Consider the following 22,750-nt stretch of genomic DNA (forward strand, 5'->3'; position numbering starts at 1 on the left):
TTGCAAGTTATAAACAAAAGATGAAAACACTCAAATGGTTTACAAAACTCTCTTTTTAAAACAAAGAGACCAGGTCAACCAGAAGAAGTATAAAATTTCAGGAATATAATCTTTACTTCAATTATAAGAAAGGATGATAAAGTATTCACTGTAGAAAAAACCCAAACTGTTTTTTTCTGATTGCTTCACTACCATTTGAGGCAGTTATCACTTTTGTTCTCCTTAGTGGCTAAGTTTTTAAATGTCTTGTTGGACAGTTACTGAAGGCAATTTATAAGGAAAAACATTATTTTCTCCCCAATAGTGAGAAACTATTCCAGATAAATAAGCTTCAGAATTAGGGATCATAAGTCAAAAAACACAGTGTAAGAACATTAGGTTGATTTAACCTCTATTTCAACAATATTTACACAATATTTACAATATGCAATTAAAGCTATACAATTTTGCAGATTGACTTTACTTACATTTCTGCAATTTTTTTTTCCAAAATAAAAATATATCAAGTAAATCTATTTACAAACTAGGAAGCTGCTTCAGAAACAGCATGATTTAGATATAAAGTGAAATTTCAGTACGATGAAAGTGCAGGTCACGCTTTCAGATTTTGTCAATATCTCATTTACTACACTCGTAGTTGTAAGGGATACGAGTTTTAAACAGTTACTGTTTTTATATGTTGAGAATGTTTACTCATCATAATGCAAGGATAACAAAAATTTGTCCACATCCATTCCAGCTGGAAATGAACTGGGTAGCTTCTTTTTCTGTCAAAAAAAGAAAAATGAAAAAGAGAAAAAAAGAAAAAAGAAACCTAAGTTAACATATTGAACTCAAACAAGGCCAAAAAGCTTTCTTAAGTCACTTAGAACCTTTATCAGTTCTCCCATATGCTACCAAAATTGTGGCCATTTTTTTTCAGTTCATTAGAATTTTGGTTATATAGAGATGTAAACAAATTTTATAAGCCCAAGGCTAATAAAATATACTTCAATGGTTCTTCCAACATTACTTGAGGGCAAAAGACATTATACAAGTCTAGAGTATATGAATGTTGAATGAGACAAGCTAGAATATACTATCTGTAAGGCGGTCATTAATGCCAAACCATAAATCTTAGAAAGTTTTACTAAGATTTTAAGAGTAACAGGTACTTTTCAAGTTCCAAACACTTAACATACACTGGACACTTGACAAACACTACACTTATTCCTCACAGCCATCAGGTCAGATGTGTGGTAAACGTTTGTTAAATGATGCAGCTGAGACTAAGAAAGGCTATGGGCTTAACTACAAAGAACCAATAAGCAGGAGATGCGGATTCAAACCCAAGCTTGCAAGGAAGCAAAGCCAAGATTCTTTCCCTGATACCATGATATTTTAAACACCTTTCTTTCTATTCACTTACTAAAAGGCTAAACAGATTTAGGAAAAATGGGTTTCATTTATCAATACTATCCCTGCACTGCCTTCCTACAGATAACCATGGTTAAAGAAAAAATAGGTAAATTTAGTTTTTATGCTGCTCCAACATATTAACATCTATAAGAGCCTATGAAAAACATGGCAGGACATGTGAAAAAAAAACAAGATGTAGGAGTTGCAAAGTAGTTTCTTAGTTGGTAATTCCACACACAATAGTGGCTTTCCAATCTTTCATGCCTTGTCATTTCCCCCACAAAAAAAACTTGGATCCTACCATGACAGAAATTAAAACTTCCTTTCCCCAAGCAAGATGTTTATAAATAAATGCGTCAGCAATTGTTTTGAAAATGCTATTTTTCTGGACAACTTCTGAGTACCACACTGGCTGAGAGACACTGCTACAAAATGTTTTTGTCAATCAAAACACAAAGCTATCTTGACCAGAATGTTCAGTTAGGTAGCTATGGCTAAACATGCTGAGCTCTCTAATCTGAGTACTGAAGGAAGGGCAAAGGTATGATTTTGAAATTAAGACTTTCAAACTTGCCTTCATTTTCTTCTTTTTCATTGGTATTGATGAATTTGCAAGAGTTTTATTAGAAGTACGGGAGTTTCGCTCACGCTCATCTAATTCCTCAATTTTCCGCTTTTTTGTGGTGTTCCTTGAAGATGCTCTAAACTGTTGTGTATTGTCTTTTAGAGGAGTTGTTGAAGTAGTCCTAGAGATGGCTGCTCTGGAAAGAATCATTAATGTATGGGCAGCCATGTTTACACTATTTTCACTCCCCGTTTCACTGGCGGGGCTGCAGGCGGGCAAGTCTGGCGTGACAGGAGGGATCATTACTTTAGCTGTGCTACTGTCTTCGAAGAAACGCCTACTAGAAGGAACCCTGATACCATCTGTGGGTTCTTCTTTATGTTTTTCCCCTGCCCCTGAGCCAGGTGTCCGGGGAACAGATAACTGAGTACTCTCCGTGAGCCGATTTACTGGGCTATGTCGCTGAACATCCTGTAACATTTCTGTGGTATGCCTGCTTAGTGGGTTAATTGAAGAACTGGCAGATTTGGTTTGTTCTTGCTTTAGATCCTTTACAGTGACGCCTACCGAAATGACATTTTTACTGTTTGAGGATGTGCCTTGTTTTTTTGTTAGTTCTTGCAATGAAGCTATAGTTTTCTCATTCCGTAAACCCCCATTTTGCTGCCCATTAGACAGTTTTGAAGTTTCTGGATTTTTCTGCCTTTCCACATCACTGCGTAATTCATTCTCCTTATTAGCTGTTGCTTTATGAAAAGATTCAAGTCCAATTTCTGTCGCTGAAACTTTCTTTTCTGACTGAGTTTCTTTTATAGTGGTATGTCGGCTAATGGCAGTTTCTGATTTAGATAAAATCTTAGGCACAGGAGGTTTCTCTCTCTCTCTTTTGAGAGAATTACTAGAAGGAGGTTTTAAGGTGGAGGACATCATGGGTGAGTCAAGATTTGGAAAGGAAACGTCATTCCTTTCTTTGTTTTGGGACTCCATCAGATGGTTTGTCCCCTGTGTATTTGCCACAGGAGAAGCAGTGCTATCAAAACAGAGCACACGCCTGTGGCTTTCAAATGGTTTGCTAGTTGGAACTACATTCTCTACTGAGAAGGGAACTGTGATTTCTTCCAGTTTTTTTCCAAGATCTGTTGCCATATTCTTGTCAGAAACTTCAATTCTTAAAACAAAAAAAAAACAGCAAAATAAAATTACTTTTAGCAACATAAAGAAATCCTTTATATTTTGAATCTGAGCATTCAAATAATCTGATAAAAACTACTTGTATGCTCACCTTTGTGCATGACATCCAACTAAGTGACTTGATGAATCCACCAAATTATTTACCTGCTTTCCTGAAATTATAAATGAATTAATTAGAAAAGAAAACCATTTCTGAGAAAAAAGAGTATATTCCTCTGAAAGAAAATGAAACAGATCACAATATCATAAATTATAAGAAAAAATTTTAAATGATAGCTAATGTACAAATGAAATACTTTCACATACTGGGTTTAAAAACAGCTTTATAATACAAGACGGTCACTCATCCATTTTACAGAGCAAATATAGATATGGAACAAATGCCTTGCTTCAACTTCAGGCAAATATTGTGAATCCAGTCTGGATTTACGAATTACAATGCTCAATATAGCACTTAAGGATATTACTTAGATCCGGAAAGTGACTTAAAGAAAGCAATATGTTATGCTTATTTAAAAATTTTTGCCTACATAACTGTCATGTTTGCAAGGCTATGTCACTTACAGCACATTGGAATCACAAAAGACCCCAAATAGCCAAAGCAATCGTGAGAAAAAAGGACGAGGCCAGAGGTATCATACTCCCTGACTTCAAATTGTACTACAAAGTGACAATAATTAAAACAGCATGGTATTGGTAGAAACACAGACACACAGACCAATGGAACAGAATTGAGAACCCAGAAATAAACCCACATATATATGGGCAAATAATTTTTGACAAAGGAGGCAAAAATTGTGAGACAGCAGTAAGATATGAAGCTAGAAAGAATATCAAAGACGAGATCATATAGTTTTAAATAGGGAAGATGCATGAATAGATTTTAGAGTCACTCTGGCAGTAGTGTAGAAAATGAACTAGAGAAGAAAACTGAAAACAGGTATTCTAGTTACATGGCTATAAATATTTCAGATAAGAGATGATAAGGGTCTTAGAGACAGTAAAGGGCATTCATACAGATATGAAGGTAAAGGAGGACTCAATGGTGACATTAACCAAGGAGGAAAAAGTAGGCAGAGAAGGTCTTTATGGAAGAAGAGGTGGGACTTACATGTGTAGAATTTTAAGTTACATAAAATTAGAAAGGGAGGAGCACAGCTTAGTGGTGGTGCCAGAAACCATCAATAATATCAACTGTTAGACGGAAGTAAAGTAAGAATGGAAAATGTGCAATGCATGTGGCTATACTGGACCACCGGTGACTTCAGTTTAAAAGTTTTAGTGGATACATGAGAAAAGACACTAATGTGGATAAAGAACTAAGAGATAAGAGAGGTTGGGGATAAAGGGTTGGCAGGTGGGACAAACCTAAGGAACTTTACAGCCAGAGAGGCAAGGAGCCAAAAAAAGAAAAGTTGAAGAAAAATAGATAGAATCTAGAGCAGACATAGATTGCATTAGTCTTATAAAGAATGAGATAATTATTCCTAAGAAAGAAAGGAAAAGGAAAGAATGACTTTTGGAAGTAGGACAGGTACATATTAAATGGAGTGATATGCGAGAATGGAGTTTACTACTGATAAGAGTAGAAGAGCTGTGAAAGTCTGGCTTGCTTGAAGGGCAATAGGAAAGAAGGTAAGTTGACATTTAAAGTGATTGCTAAGGGGCGGTGACGGTGGGAAATTTTTAAGTGGTATGAAGGGCATGGCCCCACTTCTAAAGCAATGCTAAGAAGCCCAGGTGTAAAGGCAGATACAGATGGTTAATTAGATCCAGGGCTGGAGGGTAGCAAGCGGGTAAGGTAGAAGAATGTGGATATGAAGGTGTTGAAGAGTACTGGGAAAAGTGGCTGACATGGTGGACTGCAGGGTTTAGCCTGGATAGTGAAGGTCCTGAAACCAGAAAGAAACGGAAAGTTCAGGCGAAAGGCAAGGATTCAAGTAACAGGAGCTCTCATTGGCTGAAGAGAGATTCAATGGGTATATGGAAATGAGAGAGGTCATTGGCCTTTAAAACTCTTATAGGTCTAATAAGAACTAATAAATTATAATCCTGGTTACTTTACAATATAGTCTCCCGTTAAAAAAATTAATTTAGGAAGCTATGGGAGAGGTTGACTAGAGTGAAGACTAAAGACTTAGAAGTGGAAAGGCTCAAAGAATTCTGAGGGTTAGGGTGTTTGGTAGGTTAGCAACATGGTCATTTTGTCACCCAGGAAGATGGGAAAGTTTGAGGTAGAGAAGTCTGAGAACTAGGTCAAACATTCATTAAGGCCCTGAATTAAAATCTGGGGTTATTTTGTAGTGTCTTTTGCTGACAAAATCTTTAATTTTGTAGTCAGCACTATTACATTTTTCCATTTATAAACTATGTTTTTATTTTTCAAAAAGCAATTCTTTTATCCCAGTATCACTGAGATAGTCTTCCGTTTTCTTTTATTCTTTAATTGTTTTGCTTTTCACTTGTAGGTCTTTAATCATCTTGGAGTTCACCTTTGTATATAGTATAAGGGAGGGATCTAATTTTTTTCTGTAATACATATACCAGCCAATATATTTTATCCATCCTGTCCCCTGACTTCTGATGTTACCACCACCACATGCAAGTTCCTATAAATACGTGGGCTCTTTCTAAACTCTCTTTTGTTCTATTTATCTTTTAAATTACTGAAAAAAACTTTAAGCAAAAAATGGATGATCACTTGTTAGGGATGGCATAAGTATTCAAAAAGAAAATACGATGGTGTTGTTGTAAACAAATGAATACATAGACATCATGTTGATATTAATGGACTTAAAAATGTACCTGTACAAGGCTTATTTCTTAGTCCCTGGGTCTTCTGAGATTTTGAAGGGATGGGGAATTGAGGGATACTTCTATTGCATATAGGTGCTGCCAAAGGCATATGAAGGACCTATAAGAGAAGATGCCATTAATTATACTATGTTTGAAAAGTATCACTGCACCATTTTTAGTTCATAAATCTTACCTGCTGAGGAGGAGCAGAAAATGTATTTCCATTCTGTCCAACCACAGATACAGGAATCATTCCTACCATTCCTTGGAGTACAGGTTGGACTGGAGAAGCAATTATGATGGCAGATCCTGGGGGGAAAAAAAAATCTCAAAATAAGATTTTCTCTCATAAACACAAGACATCAAAAGAATTAACAACTTGAAATGAATCCTCTAAAATTATAATCCTGTTTCCTTTACAATCTACTCTTTTAAAAAAATTAATTTAGGACAAACAGCAAGGCTAACAAGTTGAAAAAAGCCAATTTGAATATTAGTCTTAGGGCATTTAGTCATGATAAATATCATAAGCATAAGACTCTATAGCCAACAGATCGTATTTCAGTTCTATTTTGAATCCTCTAGAAAGAATAGTGAAACTGCTTAAGATTAGGGTCCCAGCTAAACGTTAACAGCCCAAGGCTTATTCACAACCCCCACCTATTATCTCAATGGTATTGGTCAAAAAGGGTCCAAATAAGTGAGCAACCAGTCAAAACTATGGTTGGGGGCAGAAATCACAATGCTTATATGGTCTTTAGGAGTCAACAATAGTCTGTAGCTATCATCATTTAGCTCTGCTCCGTAAATGAATCTTTCCCTCAGACATTCACTAACTGCTCCTGGTAGGTTGATTTCACTTTCATGAATATTTACTTCAGTCTCTCAAATACCTACCTACACGTGTGCTGCTTAAGACTTCCTTCCTTTTACTCCAAATACTACCTTATTTCTCTAAGCTTCACCTCAAGTTCCACATTCTCTGCCAATTCTGACCCCTGCTTTATCTTATTTGAAATAACACTAGAAATCGATTCATCAGGCTTACTACTTAATTGCTGATAGTTAATCAGATTTAACTGTATGCCTATAATGTAAAAAAGAGGGGGAAGAAGGTTGGGAACCAATATATAAGGGAATGTAGATGAATGTGCCATAAGCTCTTATCTTCAAGGAACAGAAAATCAAAAATAACCAAAATGACAGACATGTCAATCACTACGTAATACATGCCACAAGTGCTCCTATAAACAAAGAATTCTAAAGACAGAGATCAGTTCCTGGAAGGTGGAAGACAATGAGAAATTACAATGGGTTTATGAAGGGAGAAATTCAAGTTGTGTTTTCAAAGTGCATCCAAAGAGATAATGAATTCCTTGAAAATAAAGACTATAATAGCTCTTTGATAAATTAGCCTTTCTTTTCTCTCTCGTGTACCTTAGCACATGGATTGGGAATTGTGGGGAAAAAACGCAAAAAAGTAAACCACTGACTTCCATAGCTGACCAAATTTAAAAACAGGTTTGAATGAATTAATTAGCTAAAGAGAGATAATCACAAATTTCAGAATCTTTTCTCATATTAACATCTATTTATGACTTACTACCTCCTAGTCAATAACTGCATACACAAGAGAAATTAGAGCCCAGTCCAGGGAAATAAACTTCAGTATGTTCTTCAAGTTACCTTGTGAAAAGTTGGGTGACACAGCCTGGTTGACAGCAAATACACTGTTTGACCTTGGTGGTGTCTGTAATTGAGGTGGTGGAGGCTGGGCAGTCAGAGGTGCAGAATTCCCAGGCAACACCACAACATTAGACTGACTGACAGTTGTTCCTAAGGCTGTTGGATCAGTCACACAGGTAGCTATCAGAATGTTATTTGAATTGCCAAAAGATGTGCTTGTAGCTGGCATCAACTGTATGTACCCTCCATCCTTGGAAACACATGGTGTAACACTGGCTGAAAAAGCAATGCTTTCTTCATTTTGAGTGTTGTTTACTGCAGAGTCTTCAGGTTTGAGCACTAAAAGGCTCTGTTCCACTAAGGCTGAATCCCTCCTTCCTTCAGCAGATGCAACAGCACCTGCAGTTTCTTCTGAAGACAGGCATTTAACTAATTCTGCATTTTTGGCAGGTGATTTAGCAGAAGACAAAATTATAGTTGGCAAGTTTTCTCCACTGATACTAGAAACAGCACTGTTAAGTTCAGTATCTGCAGAAACAAATGCATCATCACTGATTATAATTTTGAGAGACACAATATTTGACCCATCTATCTCTGCTGAGTTGTTGCTGGCAGGTTTATCACTAGTATTTTGGGACTCAGAGTGAGAATCTACCACTGAAGAACACACAGATTCTGAAGGAAGAGAATGTCTGTCATCTATAAGATTACCTTCTGGTGGCATCAATGCAACTTCCCCACAGTTATTTTCACCTAAAGAGAGAAAAATACCATCTCTATCTTCTTTTACAGATGAAGGCTCTTGTGAATCCAAAGCAACTTTCTCAGACTTGGAGGGCTGAGTTTCATTGTCTGAAGGATTCAACTCAACAATTAAACAATCTTTAGATTTTTCTTTAATTGAAGATATTGAATTTCCAAGATGAATTTCTACTTCTTGTTCAGATATATTTAAACCTGAAGTTTCAACAGATATAGGTAATATTTTACTTTGAAGTGAAGAATTATCTTGGCAATCTGAAAGTTGTTGTGATGTAAGTGGTAATACATTATTGATTTCCATTTTACTCTGGTGAATTTCTCTAGAATCTGGTGACTTGGAACCATGGAAATTTGTTTTAAGTCTTCCTGTATCATTAGAACTTTCACAAAATTGACTCATTTTAGATGGCTTTGCAGTTAATGGTATATTTTGGGGTAAGAGTTGAGAACTTTTCCCAGAGAGAATTAAGTTTTCATTGTTAGTTTCACCACCAAGGGAAACAAATGAAGTTACTTGTGTTTCAGACTGATCAGGCTGTAATGGAGGCTCATTGGGCACATGTGGAGACAAAGAATTCTTTTCAACTTCCACAGTCATTTCAGTTTCAGCGGACATCTGACTGGTGTATAACTCGGCACAATGCTGATTACATTCAGCATCAGAATTTACTCTTTGGTTAAAGTCATTCAAATTAGGCACAGACTCAAAGGTAACATCAAGGTTACACTTCTGTTCAGTAGGTACAACTGTTTTGAAGGGCTTTTTCTGGATGCTAGAGCTTATCTGGGAAAAATGTTCCTGGGCTTCTTGTCTGAGCTCATCATGGTTGTTGCCATTCTTCAAAGCATTTGATGTGTCTTCATTTTGATAAGATGTACTTGGGGGTTGACCAGATTGATCATCTGCAAAACATTAGGATGACAGAAAGATCTGGTGAGTATGTACTGCTTCTGAAGTATCATCTTTACTGTAAAACCTATTTAGCTAATGAAGTAACTAATCATCGACATACCAGTAAGTTGAAGTCTGATAAATGGTATGACCCCCTTTCTGAGTATCAAACACTTAGAGGTACTTTTATTATTACTGATACCTTTTTAAACAGTGCCAATGTTTTTCAAGCTTCTTGGAAAACAGATGACACAATGGAGAAAAAAGTATATAGGTTTAAGAGCATCTAATATTTACCAATATGTAAAAAATCTGGCTCTAACATGTCGTTTTTAAAAAACACCTGGCTGTTCAACTTTTACCATCTCTGTTGACCTTACTTTATCTGATACATTCTTAAAGGTAAAATGGGGTCAAGTACATTTTGCATGATCAACCTTTGATGTGTACTGTTTAATATTCAACACACGTTTACTGAAGATCAAGCGTATGACTGGTACTGGAACACAGAGATGAATGACCTTGGAGAAATCTGGCTAGTAAGGGAAGCAGATACAGAACAGAAAGTCATAATAAACCAAGGTAAAAACTATAAAAGCAGAGAAGAAAATGTGCCTCTTTTTGCCTGGGGAAGTGAAAAAGTGTTATAAAGGAGGTTTAATATGAAAAGATCTTTGAAAAATAAAAGTGGGATGGTTGGAATAAGAAAGGGCATTTCAGAAAATAACACTGATAAACTGTGTCAAACAGCACTCACAGTTTAGGACAGAAAAACAGTAACAATTAACAATACGGAAAAATATAGGGAAGAATCCAGAAAATATTTATCAACTATCATATAATTCTGTTAATGTGACACTGGTAACATAATATTGGGTGTACAGCACATTTGAATCCTTATTGTGGGGAGATTAGTGGAAATTACATTCAGGCCAACTAAATTCAGTGGTAGACAGTTTAAATGAAGTGGAAGACCTTCTGAGAAAACAGGATTTCAAGTTTCGTTTTGCGCAAGATAGAGCCTAATTGAAGCAGTCATAACACATAGTAAGAAAGACACACCCACTATAATTCAACCTAAGAAATGGAAGATTGGGTTTAGGTGTATGTAGAGGACTCAAAGTAGGAATGTAGTCTGAGATACTGCAAAACTAGTTTTTGAAAGACATGGTATGAAACTTGGAAGCCATCAGGGTTGTGCGGGGCTGGAGGGTGTAATGACATTTGAAAACATATCAGCAGAAAAGATTATTTTGGCATAGCTTGCTATAGACAGAAATAGACAGAGGTGGTACTAAAGATTCATAAAGTTTAGCAAGAAGTGTGAGATTCTAGGGTAATGTGACAGAAGCCAGGAAAATGGTTATCTATGAGGAGCAGGGATGGAGGAAATATTGAATGGGAAGGGCTATGAAGAGAGGTTTTGGTAGTGCTGGCAGTGTTCTATTTTTTGACTTGAGAGATGGTTATATGGTATTCACTGGATTTTAATTCAATGAGCTATATACATTTTTTATTGTGTACTCCTGTATGTGTTATATTTCACAAAAGTAAAATTTAAAGAAAATTGGCAAATATTTAAAAGATCTAAGACTGACGTATTCACTGCTTTCCCTCATTCAATAAATGGTTGTCAGGCAATTCTGTGCCATATTGGTACTCCATAGGAGGCAGAAATATAAAGAACTGACTTAGTAGACACATAGGAATATCCATAAAATCCGTAATTCAAGACTATCACATATAATTTCCTCTAAAGAAGTAAGATATACTGAGCAGTTAGCGAAACTTACTAGACTGAATGATTAATATCAAATATCAACCTTATATATTAGGGATTTGAATTTGTGGCCCAAAAATTATGTTAAATGTTATACTTTTGTTGAATTGGTCAACACTATTAATAACAAATTTTGCAGGTTGAGAATCTATTGTATCATGAAAGAGTAAGTACTAAAAACTCACCTTTTAATCAAAGTACTAAAGGCTTGGGAATACTTTTTATTTTTTTCTAATGAAGAGACTGACATTAGGATTTGGATTGATGATATTAACAAAGTCAAATTCTTACCAGATTCTTCTGTTTTAAAAGAACCTTTAACTGCTAGATTAGTTTCATCTGCTAAGACTACATTGGGATTGGTTTCCATATGCTGACTGGAAATGCCTTGTGATATATTTTTATTATTCTTTGTTTTACCTGTTAAAAGGGAACAGGGAAACAATTGGTTAAATGACCAAAATAAAAATAAGCATCAATTAATGCAGCTTGACAGTGGTCAAGCAAATGTTAAACTTTGGTTTTAATTATGGTCTTTTGGATGTTTTTAATATGTTGCCTTGTACATCACTGACAAGTAAAAAGATTTTTCCATTACACTGGTGGTTCTTAAACTTTAGCCTACCAGAAACCCCCTGTGGGGGGAGGGGTCCAAAATTTGCATTTTTAACATGTTCTCAGATAACGCTGATACTGATGATTGGGAGACTGCACTTTGGGAATTATTGCACTAGGACATATTGAGGGAAATGGCCAATTTTTTGTATTCCTTTTGTTTATCCAACTGTGTTTAATATAATGTATGTATAGTAGTAGACTTCAAAAATTTGCGTTGACTGGCAAAAATGCCCACAAAAACAAATCACAAAACGATCCTCCATTTTTACAGCTAGCTAAAGTTTCTTTAAGAAAAAACAAAACAAAAACCCCTTTCATATCCACGTTTAATGAAAATTAGCAACTTTTTTCAGATGCTCTGGGGAATGCTGCTTCACTCTGGTTAAGCTTCCAAAACAACTGGAGAAACTTTTTCTTCTAACTGCCTTGAAAGAAATGGTCTTACCATAGTCAAAGAGATCAAAGAGTGCCTGAAATGCTGGATCAGATTCTGTCTGTTCCAATATATCCTGTATAGCTTCTTCAGACATGTGGATTTCACTCTGGGGGCGGGAGGAAGAAAAGTTATCCTAATTGAATTAATATGGTTTGATACCAGCAAAGAACTACATTCCCAAACATTAAAATAAAATGAATGTAGGCACTATATATGTATATAAATACAAAATATTTATACAGTGCTGTATGTTAAGTATGGTTTTTTACTTAACATACAGCACTGTATAAATTTCAAGTGTACAGCATAATAACTCCACCTACATACATACTGTAAAATGATTACCACGGTAAGTTAACATCCATCATCTCATATAGATTAAAAAAAATAAAAGAGAAAAAAATGTTTTGCTTTGTTCATCCTTGTGAGACCGCTTAGGATCTACTCTCAAATATACCATACAGCAGCGTTAACTACAGTTATCATGTTGTACTCACACCTCCAGTTCTTACTTTATCCTATAGCTGGAAGTTTCTATCTCTTGATTACCTTCATCCAATTCCCCACTCGTCTCTGGTAACCATAAATCTGATCTCTTTTTCTATGAGTTTGGTGTTATGTTCTTTAATCTGTTTTTCTCTTTTCACATTAGCTTATTGTACATGGCTTCCTAGGTCCTCCGATATAAATCTATCTTACCCCTTTTACCTATCTACTTTAGTCTTTTTATATTAAAGACCAAATTTCTTCAAATACTGGACAATCCTTGACTGTCTGCTCATGTTTAAAAGCAGTATGCCAAAAGCTACCTGAAGACTGTGCTAATGGTGGGAGCAACTACAATCTACGCTGTAGAATAAGCTTACAAAACCATCTGTATGTTTAGTGTTTTTCTTTTGAGTTAAGATTTCTTCCTGAGAGAGTTTATGATTGACAACAGTGTTTCTGGGGGACAGTGTGGAATGGGGAGAAAATACGGAGTTTAACCACTTCCTAAATTTTGCACCTTATCCTATTTGTCAAAGCGCTATCTTTACTTTCAGAAGTACTGGTGATGGGCCTTTTGGGGCTTCTGGTTATAACGTGGCTTTTATCTCAGCTTTGCCTTTGCTGCCAACTCAGATACTACTTGCCCGTTTTAACTTCCAAAAAACTTTTCTCTATCCTATCCTGTTCTTTGTCCTCGCGGGTTTACACTTTTTAAAAATTCCCTATATTGTCTTTTTAGTATTAGGGTACAAAATAAAATGTTTAATTCATTATGTTTTAAAGGGAAGGAACCCCTTTGTAGCAGACATACAAACATTTCTGTTTGCATAACTATGCCACAATTTAACCAATTCCCACTTTTGGACATTTACATTTTTTCTAATTTTCAGTTACGGTACATAATGCTTCAATGAAAATTTTTATCCAGGTACCTGTTCATTTCCTGGGACAAATTCTTCTCAGTGGAAAAGATATACAGATTTAAAATTTTGAGAACTACTAAGCAGCCTTCCAAAGACACTTTGGAAGGATGCCTGTTCTGTGTAAAAATGTGCATGTTCTTACAAATAATGGGTATTAGCAATTTTTAAGCATTACTGGTCTAATTAAGTAAAAGTAATCTGTTGTCTTAATTTACATTTATTTTTGAATTGAATATATTTCCATATTTACTGGACACCTGAACTTTCTTTGGAGACCGTTATGATTTAAATGGAATGATGCTGAACACACTTTAGAATAACTCATTCAAAACTGGTGTGCAGCCATGGGGTAAAGGGTATATACCCTACCCATGAACAGTCAGCAGGAGTGCTGAGATTTCTCACGCTTATAAGCTATTGGGGTAAAACACCACCACGTTTCCTGTGAAATTCAACCCAGTAGATTGATAATTTTCACACTGGAGCTGGAACAGTATGTTAGAAAGTGTGCAAAGTAGCTGGATAAAAATGACCTATTTTTCAATTGCATCAATTTTACATGAACAGTTAAGAGATTTTGTTAAAAATAACACAAACAGGAATATATTATAGAATAAAAAGCAAAACTGATAGAATATTTTCAGCTAAAATATTGTGTTTCAAAGAAATTTTAGTATTCTGGCTAGGAGCATTTATTTACTCTCCATTTATAGTTGGAGATTTAAAAATCTCAATTTCAGTTACCTATAAATTATTCTGCAAATTCTTCAATTTTGGTGAAGAATACATTTGAATCCCATGGGAAAGGAAATGAATGTGGAGCAAAATGTAAAGTGAACTCTCAAAAGTGATAAAAAGTTGGGTTTTTAAATAAAAATGGCCACAAAATGAAAAAAAAATTATTTGAAGTTAAAGAACCAATTAAATTGGATGATAAGGATGTAAAGAGAACATCAACAATTCTTGATGAAATGTGATTTAGGAGAAATCAGGAGCTTGAACAAATATTTATATATCCATGAACGTGGAAATTTACAGTAATGTAAATGTCAAGTCAAGAATCCAATGTTAAACTATGAAATGGTGCACCATAACCTAATAAAAGTTATTGTTGGAGAAACACACTTTTCTAGTAATCTCTCATTTTATTCTAAACTTTCCAAAGAATCCTGAAATACACGTTCCAAATGTACCTACAAATTCAACCTGTAAATATTTTTTAAATGCAAGGTATAATTTATAGACAATAAAATACACAAATCTTAAGTCCACAGTTCAATGAGCTTTGATGACTACAAGGACCATGTACCATCACCCCAATCAAAATTAAAATGTAGAACATTCCCATCACCCAAGGAATTCACACATCCATACACCATTCCCCTTTCTAGAGAAAAACTCCCCTTGGCAAATCACTCTCCTTACCCTCATTCAGGCAACAATTTCTGATTTCTATCAGTAAATTTGTGTTGCCTGTTTTAGAACTTTATTTAATAGATCCATACAATATACGTTCTTTTATGTCTACCCTCTTTGATCAATATAACTTTTTGAGATTCACCCACTGTTTTTATGTGTATTAGTAGCGCATTCTTTTCTATTGTTCAGTAGTATTCCATTTTATGACCATGTCAAAATTTGTTTATTCCTTTTTGTTGATGGACATTTCGTTTACTCTCAGTGTTTGTCTATTATGAATAAAGTTGATACGAATATTCTTGTTTTTTTGTGAACATATTTGTTTTCTTCAGGGTAAAAACCTAGTAGTAACTGCCAGGTCACAAGGTAGATGTATACATAACTTTGTAAGAAATTATCTGTTTTCCAAACTGGCTGTAGTTTACATCCTCCACCAGCAATTTTTCAGTGTTCTAGTTGTTTCACATCCTTGCCAACATTGGGTAGGTGTCAGATTTTTTATTTTAAGCCATTCTAATGAGTGTGCAGTGGCACCTCATTGTATTAACTTTCATTTCCCAAATGACAAATAATGTTGAGTATCTTTTTTTGGGCTTATTGGCCATTTCCCGAATCTTCCTTGTTTGCTCCAGTCTTTCACCTATTTTTTAAAATGGTATGGTTTATTTTTTATTATCTTTATATACTCTGGATATACCCTTTGCCAGGTGTGTATTATGAATATTTTCTGCAAGTTGATGATTTGCCTTTTAATTTTCTTTAATGATGCTTTTAACAAGCAGGTATTTTCAAAATTCCTACTTTACCTATTTGTATAACTGGCCATTCACGTCTTAGTGAAGCTGATGCATATGCTATTCAGTAGGTATTATGTATTGCTATTGTTTTAAAAAGTTATTTAAATCTGAATTTTTAACTTTTCCCAAATACTGTATAGTATTATAAACAATCAAGAGCAGAGGGTTATGTCTTCACTTTCATATAATCTCTCCCAGTATCTAGCAGAGTGCCTTGATTATGTAACCACATGATGTCTGATGTGTTTGTGGAGAAACTATAAGCAAGGAATTCAAGACTATAAAAGTTTAGAATAGGCAACATGTATTTGTTCAACATGAAGATAAAAAAGGCTTTTTAAAGTAGTACTGGTAGATAAATTTACTGAATTTCACAATGGGTAAATATACCAAAAAAGTTTTTAAAGTAGTCTGAAGGAACCGACAAAAAAACAAAAGAAACTCACTGGTATTACACAGAATTTATCATCTGAAAGAAAACCTGCTATAATGAATTCATTCTGTCGGCATGGCAACAAAAATGATCATATCACCTGACAGTCCAAGTAAAAGGGTGTGCTGCAGTCAATCTCAGCTGCTCTTCAAAAAGGTATTTGCACATGGACAAAGCTTAAAACATATATTATTCAAGTCTTCCTTTACCAGTTTTCACTTTCACCTTCACTATTGCTGAATAGCAACAGTGAGTATATCTCCTATCTTCCTTCTCTTCACAGTAAATTTCACACATTATTCATTTAGTTAGTAATCTTTCTTTTTTAAAAAAAGATTATTTCTTTTCTCTTGTTCATTTTATTTTGTTAACTATTACTTGGATTCCTTATATAACTTGAACATAATACTTCATTGTTTCTTTATATTTTTATAGTTTGTAGCAGTGTAGAGAAAATTAATTTATTATGTATACACTACAAAACTGCTGCTTATTGTATAAATACACCCACTAATGAATCTTTAAGTATTAAATACTTAGAAATCTACAACTGATTGTTGTATGGATATAGAAGTATTTTACTGGTATCTGAAGGAGTTGGTTAGTTATTAGATGGGTTAGGAATGTCTTATTACTTTATTTAAATAATGCAATTTTAATATACGTAAATCAAACTACCGTGCTCCATGCCTTAAACTTATACAGTGATGTATATTAATCATTTTTCAATAAAACTGGAAAAACTAGTCATGTGTCGCTGAACAATAGGATATGTTCTGAGAAATGCATCGTTAATTCATTTCATTGTTGTGTGAACATCACAGTGTGTACTTACAGAAACCTAGATGATAGAGCCTACTATACACACAGGCTATATGGTGTAGCCATTTGCTCCTAGGCTACAAACCTGTATAGCATGTTATTGTACTGAATACTGTAGGCAATTTTAACACAATGGTTATTTGTGTTTCTACACATACAAAAGGTACTGTAAAAATATGGTCTACGAGATAAAAAAATGGTATACTTGTAACTTGCAAGACTGGAAGTTGTTCTGGGTGAGTCAGTGAGTGAATGCTGAGTAAATGTGAAGACCTATGATATTGCTGTACACTACTGTAGACTTGATAAACACTGTCCCACAAGCCCCCCTGCTCCCCCACTGCTTCCTTCTGACAGGGTCAGAAATAGAACACCGAAGCTGTCAAAGCTGCTTCATGAACATGGATGTGATATAGGCTGGTTGGAAATATGGAGGAGAAACAGTCTGAGTAAGGCATAGATCTCCATTATTGTGACTGTCAGGAGGGAGTGAAAGGTGGCCTAAGGATCAGTAGGAATAAGAAATCAAGATGAAGTGGTAAAGCAACATATAGGGGACTGTCGTGGCGATGTGGTTTTGGCTACGGAGTGTTGGACTAGTGGTTAGATTAAGGAACTTCGTGGTAGTCATAAACTAGAGGATGTTTTTAGCACGTTGCGTACGGATCACGAGAATCTTCGTTTTTTTCTGAGCCGTGCGTTAAGGACAGATAACGAGAATTCTCGTTTTTACTGTTGACTCTTTTTATTTTGCATATTTTATTGAATTATTTGTAGAATATTTATAGAATAATTTATAGAATAATTTATTTGTAGAATCTATTATTTATAGAAAAATAATAAATGACATAGAAGCATTTACGCTTTAAAGAGTGCATTTTAAAGTAGTTTCTTTTAAAAACCTGCTGGAACAGAGCGGTATGAGGGATTTAAACCCCGCCGTATGCAACGTATTAACATGGAGCGGGTAGTCCTGAGGATTCAATACTTTGACTTTGGAAATGTTTTTAGTTCCATTTACCTTATCTGGCACAAATGGCTCTCTCTGGCATTGAATTGATGGAAGAAATAAAACTTATCTATGCTTTACATCATTACAACCTGAAAATATTTCCAAAATACAGGGACAGGCTGGATCCACACTACCACAGAAGGCTTTTACCAAAGTGGCAGTGACACTTAATATTTCTGTGGACCTGGATCCTAACACAGGATCTTAGGTGCTCAACAAAGAATTACAACAATGTATTCTGAAGACCATCATGCTACACCTGGGACGGCTCTAGCACCCTCTGAATATGTAGCGCTGGGGACAGGCTCCTCTGTGCTAAATGAAGTCACTGGCTGACTGATTGGGATATAACCTGTACACTCAAAACTGAGGTGCTGTGAGAGGAAATCTATTGCCAGGCTCCCCAGTTATTGCTTTTGTCAGAAGAAAAAAAAAATTTCTCCTGAACCATATATCCTTCCATTTCTTACAGAAAATTTAGTTCCATTAATAATCTTACAGGACCACCTTCATACAAGTGGTCTGTCGTTGACCAAAACGTCGTTATGTGGTGTTATGGCTGTAATGAATTTTGACTAATTGAAATTTCACTATCTAACATAGTTTCAGGAACAGATTACACTTGGGTAATAAATCTATATATTAAATTATTATTTTAAATAATTTGATATATTCTCTATAATGTTGACAATGGTTTTGAATGAAAGCAAAATACCATCAACTTTAACTGTGAGTTTATGTACTACACACAGACACCCCACCCCATACCTGAAGTCCCAGGAGTTCATCAATTGAAGTCTCTGGTTCAGTAGCAGCAACCAGTCTCTGGTTGCTATCTGTTTGCTTTGGCGCTTGAGCAATATTGTTGTCACTGTAGTACAGAAGCAAAATTTTTAATGTAGTTCTTAATTAGGCAAAAACAATTAGGTATTTTAAACACAATAGCTTACCTAGTCAAAAATTTATTAATGTTTTCCGCAAGCTTTTCTTGAAGAGATTTGTTGCTTAATATTTTTTCTCGTGCATTTTCAATAACCATTTGCTGGAAAAGAATGTCAACATTAGCAAAAGGATAGATAGATAGAATATTATGTTAATTATTTTAAAAGAATCAATTATTAGAAGCTGGGTAGTTTTAACAAATCTAGGTGGAAATTCAGAAGTTATGGTAGCCCACTCTATATTAACACCTGAATACATTTTACAACTGCCAAGTGTTTTCACAGATCTTTCACCAACTTCCTTCACTGATTACAGTAGACAATTCCAAACTCTTTAGCTTTTCATACAAGGTTTTTAATAATCTGACTCCATAAAAGGATCTATTATGTAGTCCAACAATGTACTTACTATTTCCTAAACATACAGCTGTTTCTTACTTGGTGTGACTGCACATGTTATGTATTCTGAATGAACTGTCTCCTGTTAAACTTCGCCACCATCTATCCCAAGGCAATTCCCCTGCACAGTCTTATAGAAATACTGTATTACATACACACATACACACACACACACACACACACACACTTCTCTTTCTCTCTCTCTCTCCCTCTCACATACTATATATAGAGGGTACCAAAAAAACCTATACACACTTTAAGAAAGGAAAAACCTGTATTAATAAATACTGATAACACAAGATGACTACAAGTCATATTTGACTTCTGCAATTACAAGAGGTGCTCAATAGTTACCATCAGCACCTGATCACAGCGAACTACTGCTTGAGCAATGCTGACCATGTGTTAACAGCTCTTAAAGTGTGTATACATTTTTTTGGCACCACTGGTGTATACTGTGCGCGCGCACACACACACACACACACACACACACACACACTTGGTATATATATTAGTATTTTAAAACTCAGAAATATCTCAAGTTGCAAAGTTTGGGAGTGTCACTTACTTTTTCTACTGCAAATGCATTTGGGTCCTGGAAATTCCGTATTGTTGATTGAGGCCCAGACAAAGTAGTACTTTTCCTTTGAGATTCACTGAAACACAGTTTAAAAGCTTGGCTTTTAACTAGTATGATTAACAGATTCACTGATAACTGTATATAGTGACATAAATCTTAAGACCTTGGTAGAATAGGTATTTTCTTGATTTGTGGTAGGAATAAAGGGTAGTAGAGTAGAAAAGCATTATTAGACACAAATTAAGAAATGAATTTGAGGTTGCTTTACCACCTATTAGCTACGTGGTCGGTAGCAAAGTAAGCTATGACCCACTTTATAATGGGATAAGACCAACTGCATTATTGGGTTTATGAAAAACTTGAAATAAAGTATACGTAAAGACTTTATAAAAAGGTCAAGGTTCCTATAAATGTTAGGTATTATTATAGTTGTTTTACTATTTTATGTGGTTCAGTGAGGAAACGTGCCATAAAGGAGGTTGAGGTTAGCCTTGAATGAGAGAAAATCAGTGGTAAAAATTCCAACAAAAATACGCTTGGCATGGTAGTTGAGAAAACAGGAAAAAACAAACAAACCATTTTAAACTATTAGCCCTCTTTTCTGAAATATCCTTCAAATATACATGGGCTAAGTAGGACAGAAAGAACTTTGCTTAGACTGTCCCTGAAAAGATCTCTAACAATTGATTGAGGACTTTAAATATGTGTTTATAGACCCTGAAACATGCTAGTATTACATATATGTATTTAGAAAACATTTATCAAAAAAGTTTGAGAGAACATCAATTTTAAGATATAAATTTCTGTACCACAACAGGAAAAAATATATTTCCAATGAAACAGTGATATGCCATTATAAGAATACAATCTGATTTTGCAGAGGTGATAATGTGAAAAAAATGTGTTTTGGAATGGATATAACGGTTGTCCCAAGAACTTAATCCAATCTTAAATTTATTTACAATGTAAATATGCTGGCATCAATCTTTTTTTTTTTAAGTTTTGGAAACTTGTCCTTTTATTTTAAAAAGCATTTACCTTTTGCGTCTACCAGGAGACATTAAACTGGCATGAGTTTTCTTCTCCTGAGGACCAGGAATGATATTTAAAGGCTCTCCAGCTGTGTTTCAAGAAAACAAAGCAGTAAGTCAAGGAAACTGAATAGTTTTCTAAACTTGAATTAATAGAATAAGTAGTACTGCAAAAAAAACTTTTTTAAGATTTTATTTTACTTATTTATTTATTTTCCTCACAGTGGACCACGCAGGGATTGAACCAGCAACCTTGGTGTTATTAGCACCATGCTCTAACCAACTGAACTAACTGGCCACTCCGCAAAATTTTTTATTAAATTCAATTAGCATATACTGAGTGCTGCCACATGTAAGGCACTGTAGAAGACATAAGATGAATAAAACATAGCATCTATAACTTAATATTTTGCAATAAAACACTAAGTATAGTACAGGCTCAACAACAACAAAAAACATGGCAGAATGGAAGAATTGTAAGAAGTATAAACTAAGTGTATACTATAGTGTACATATACTAAGTGTTTTTACCCAAAGGTATAAAAATAGTTGGAGAAAAGATGGAAATGAGGGAGAATGTAATGAATGGTAATAAATTTTAGCTGCACAAAAGAGAAAAAAGACTAGACTAGAAACAGAGAGCTGGCACCTCAATTCTAATTCCAACTCTGCTATTAACTTGCTTTTTGCCCCTTAATATCATGTGTTTTCAAAAGTTTCAAGCATACAACAAGCAAGATGTATCTAAGATGATTTCTAAGTTTATCCCTAGAACTCTAAGATTCAGCCTGGAGTAATGAAGGATTTTCAACATGTAGATATGGAGATGAATAGGAGGACAGACTACCATGAACAAAAATGAGGTGGTGGAATATGTGTATTCCTTTAAAAATCAAATACAACTGTCTTTTCTATTAATGTAGAAAACTAGAAGTACAACAAAACTCAAGGTTGAACTTCAGTTAGAATAGAAATCAGAATCCTAGATTATACTGTCTCATAGATTTAATAGTATACCTATTTCATGGCAAATTTACCTGAAGTCTGTTTCTCTCTTCTTTGCTATAATTTTATACCATGAGTATAAAGACATTAGTATATCATTTCATTCATACAATTTGATTAGAAACAAAATTTATGAAAGTAAAATTTAAACTTACTGGTCACAGTGTCTTGTGACTGTGCATGGTTAACTACCACAAAATTTGACCTCAAAGGAATTGAAGTTTGGCTAATTGGCCGAATAACTTGTGTAGCTGTCAAAGGAGCAGTAGTAGCAGTAGTAAACTGTCCTGAAAGATACGGTAAAGTCAGCAACTCTGAATTGACGGGAGCTGTTTGAGCTGCAAGCCTTCTCTGCCGTTTGATTTCTGCAATCCCACTTCTTGTTCGAGCTGAAATACATGAGCATTTAAAGAATTAACTCAATGTCAGAGTAGTTTGGGGATTTTAAGAAGTTTACATGATACATATGCTATTATTTAACATGTTAGATCTATAGACTGATCAAAAACATCAACTTAGTTTATATGAAAGAAACTGAAATAAATACACTAAAACTTTATAAATCTAAAAGTATGTTTCTTTTGTAGTAATTCATACTGAGAACACCTCCAAAAATTAGAAATCAAACTTAAACAGGGAGTACTCAAAATGTGTATTTTTGCAATAATGCAAATATTAGTTCCTAAAATGATAACTATACTTAGAAAAGCAGTAGTTTAAACAAAATACACACTTAGCACACATGTAGTGTTAATTAAATTTTCTTCTGATAGAG

General features: G+C 34.7%; 1 protein-coding gene across 4 annotated transcripts in view; it reads right to left on the reverse strand.

Moving 5' to 3' along the window:
• Positions 1–542: 542 nt before the first annotated feature.
• Positions 543–22,750, reverse strand: part of NPAT (nuclear protein, coactivator of histone transcription) — a 44,694-nt gene continuing 22,486 nt past the window's right edge. For 2 of the 4 annotated variants that reach the window (XM_019714896.2, XM_019714894.2), the window contains 13 exons: positions 22,131–22,364; positions 20,978–21,059; positions 19,928–20,015; positions 18,970–19,061; positions 18,788–18,890; positions 12,134–12,230; positions 11,362–11,490; positions 7,637–9,301; positions 6,144–6,259; positions 5,960–6,068; positions 3,246–3,306; positions 1,973–3,131; positions 543–767 (listed from right to left, as the gene is read on the reverse strand). In XM_019714896.2, coding sequence (XP_019570455.2) covers positions 690–767; positions 1,973–3,131; positions 3,246–3,306; positions 5,960–6,068; positions 6,144–6,259; positions 7,637–9,301; positions 11,362–11,490; positions 12,134–12,230; positions 18,788–18,890; positions 18,970–19,061; positions 19,928–20,015; positions 20,978–21,059; positions 22,131–22,364 — 4,013 coding nt within the window. In that variant the 3' untranslated portion in view covers positions 543–689. The remainder of the gene's footprint in view (positions 768–1,972; positions 3,132–3,245; positions 3,307–5,959; positions 6,069–6,143; positions 6,260–7,636; positions 9,302–11,361; positions 11,491–12,133; positions 12,231–18,787; positions 18,891–18,969; positions 19,062–19,927; positions 20,016–20,977; positions 21,060–22,130; positions 22,365–22,750) is intronic. The other 2 variants (XM_019714895.2, XM_074335522.1) reach the window with 1 other exon arrangement.

This window comes from Rhinolophus sinicus, linkage group LG06 (assembly GCF_036562045.2).
Source record: "Rhinolophus sinicus isolate RSC01 linkage group LG06, ASM3656204v1, whole genome shotgun sequence".
Taxonomy (NCBI): Eukaryota; Metazoa; Chordata; class Mammalia; order Chiroptera; family Rhinolophidae; genus Rhinolophus; species Rhinolophus sinicus.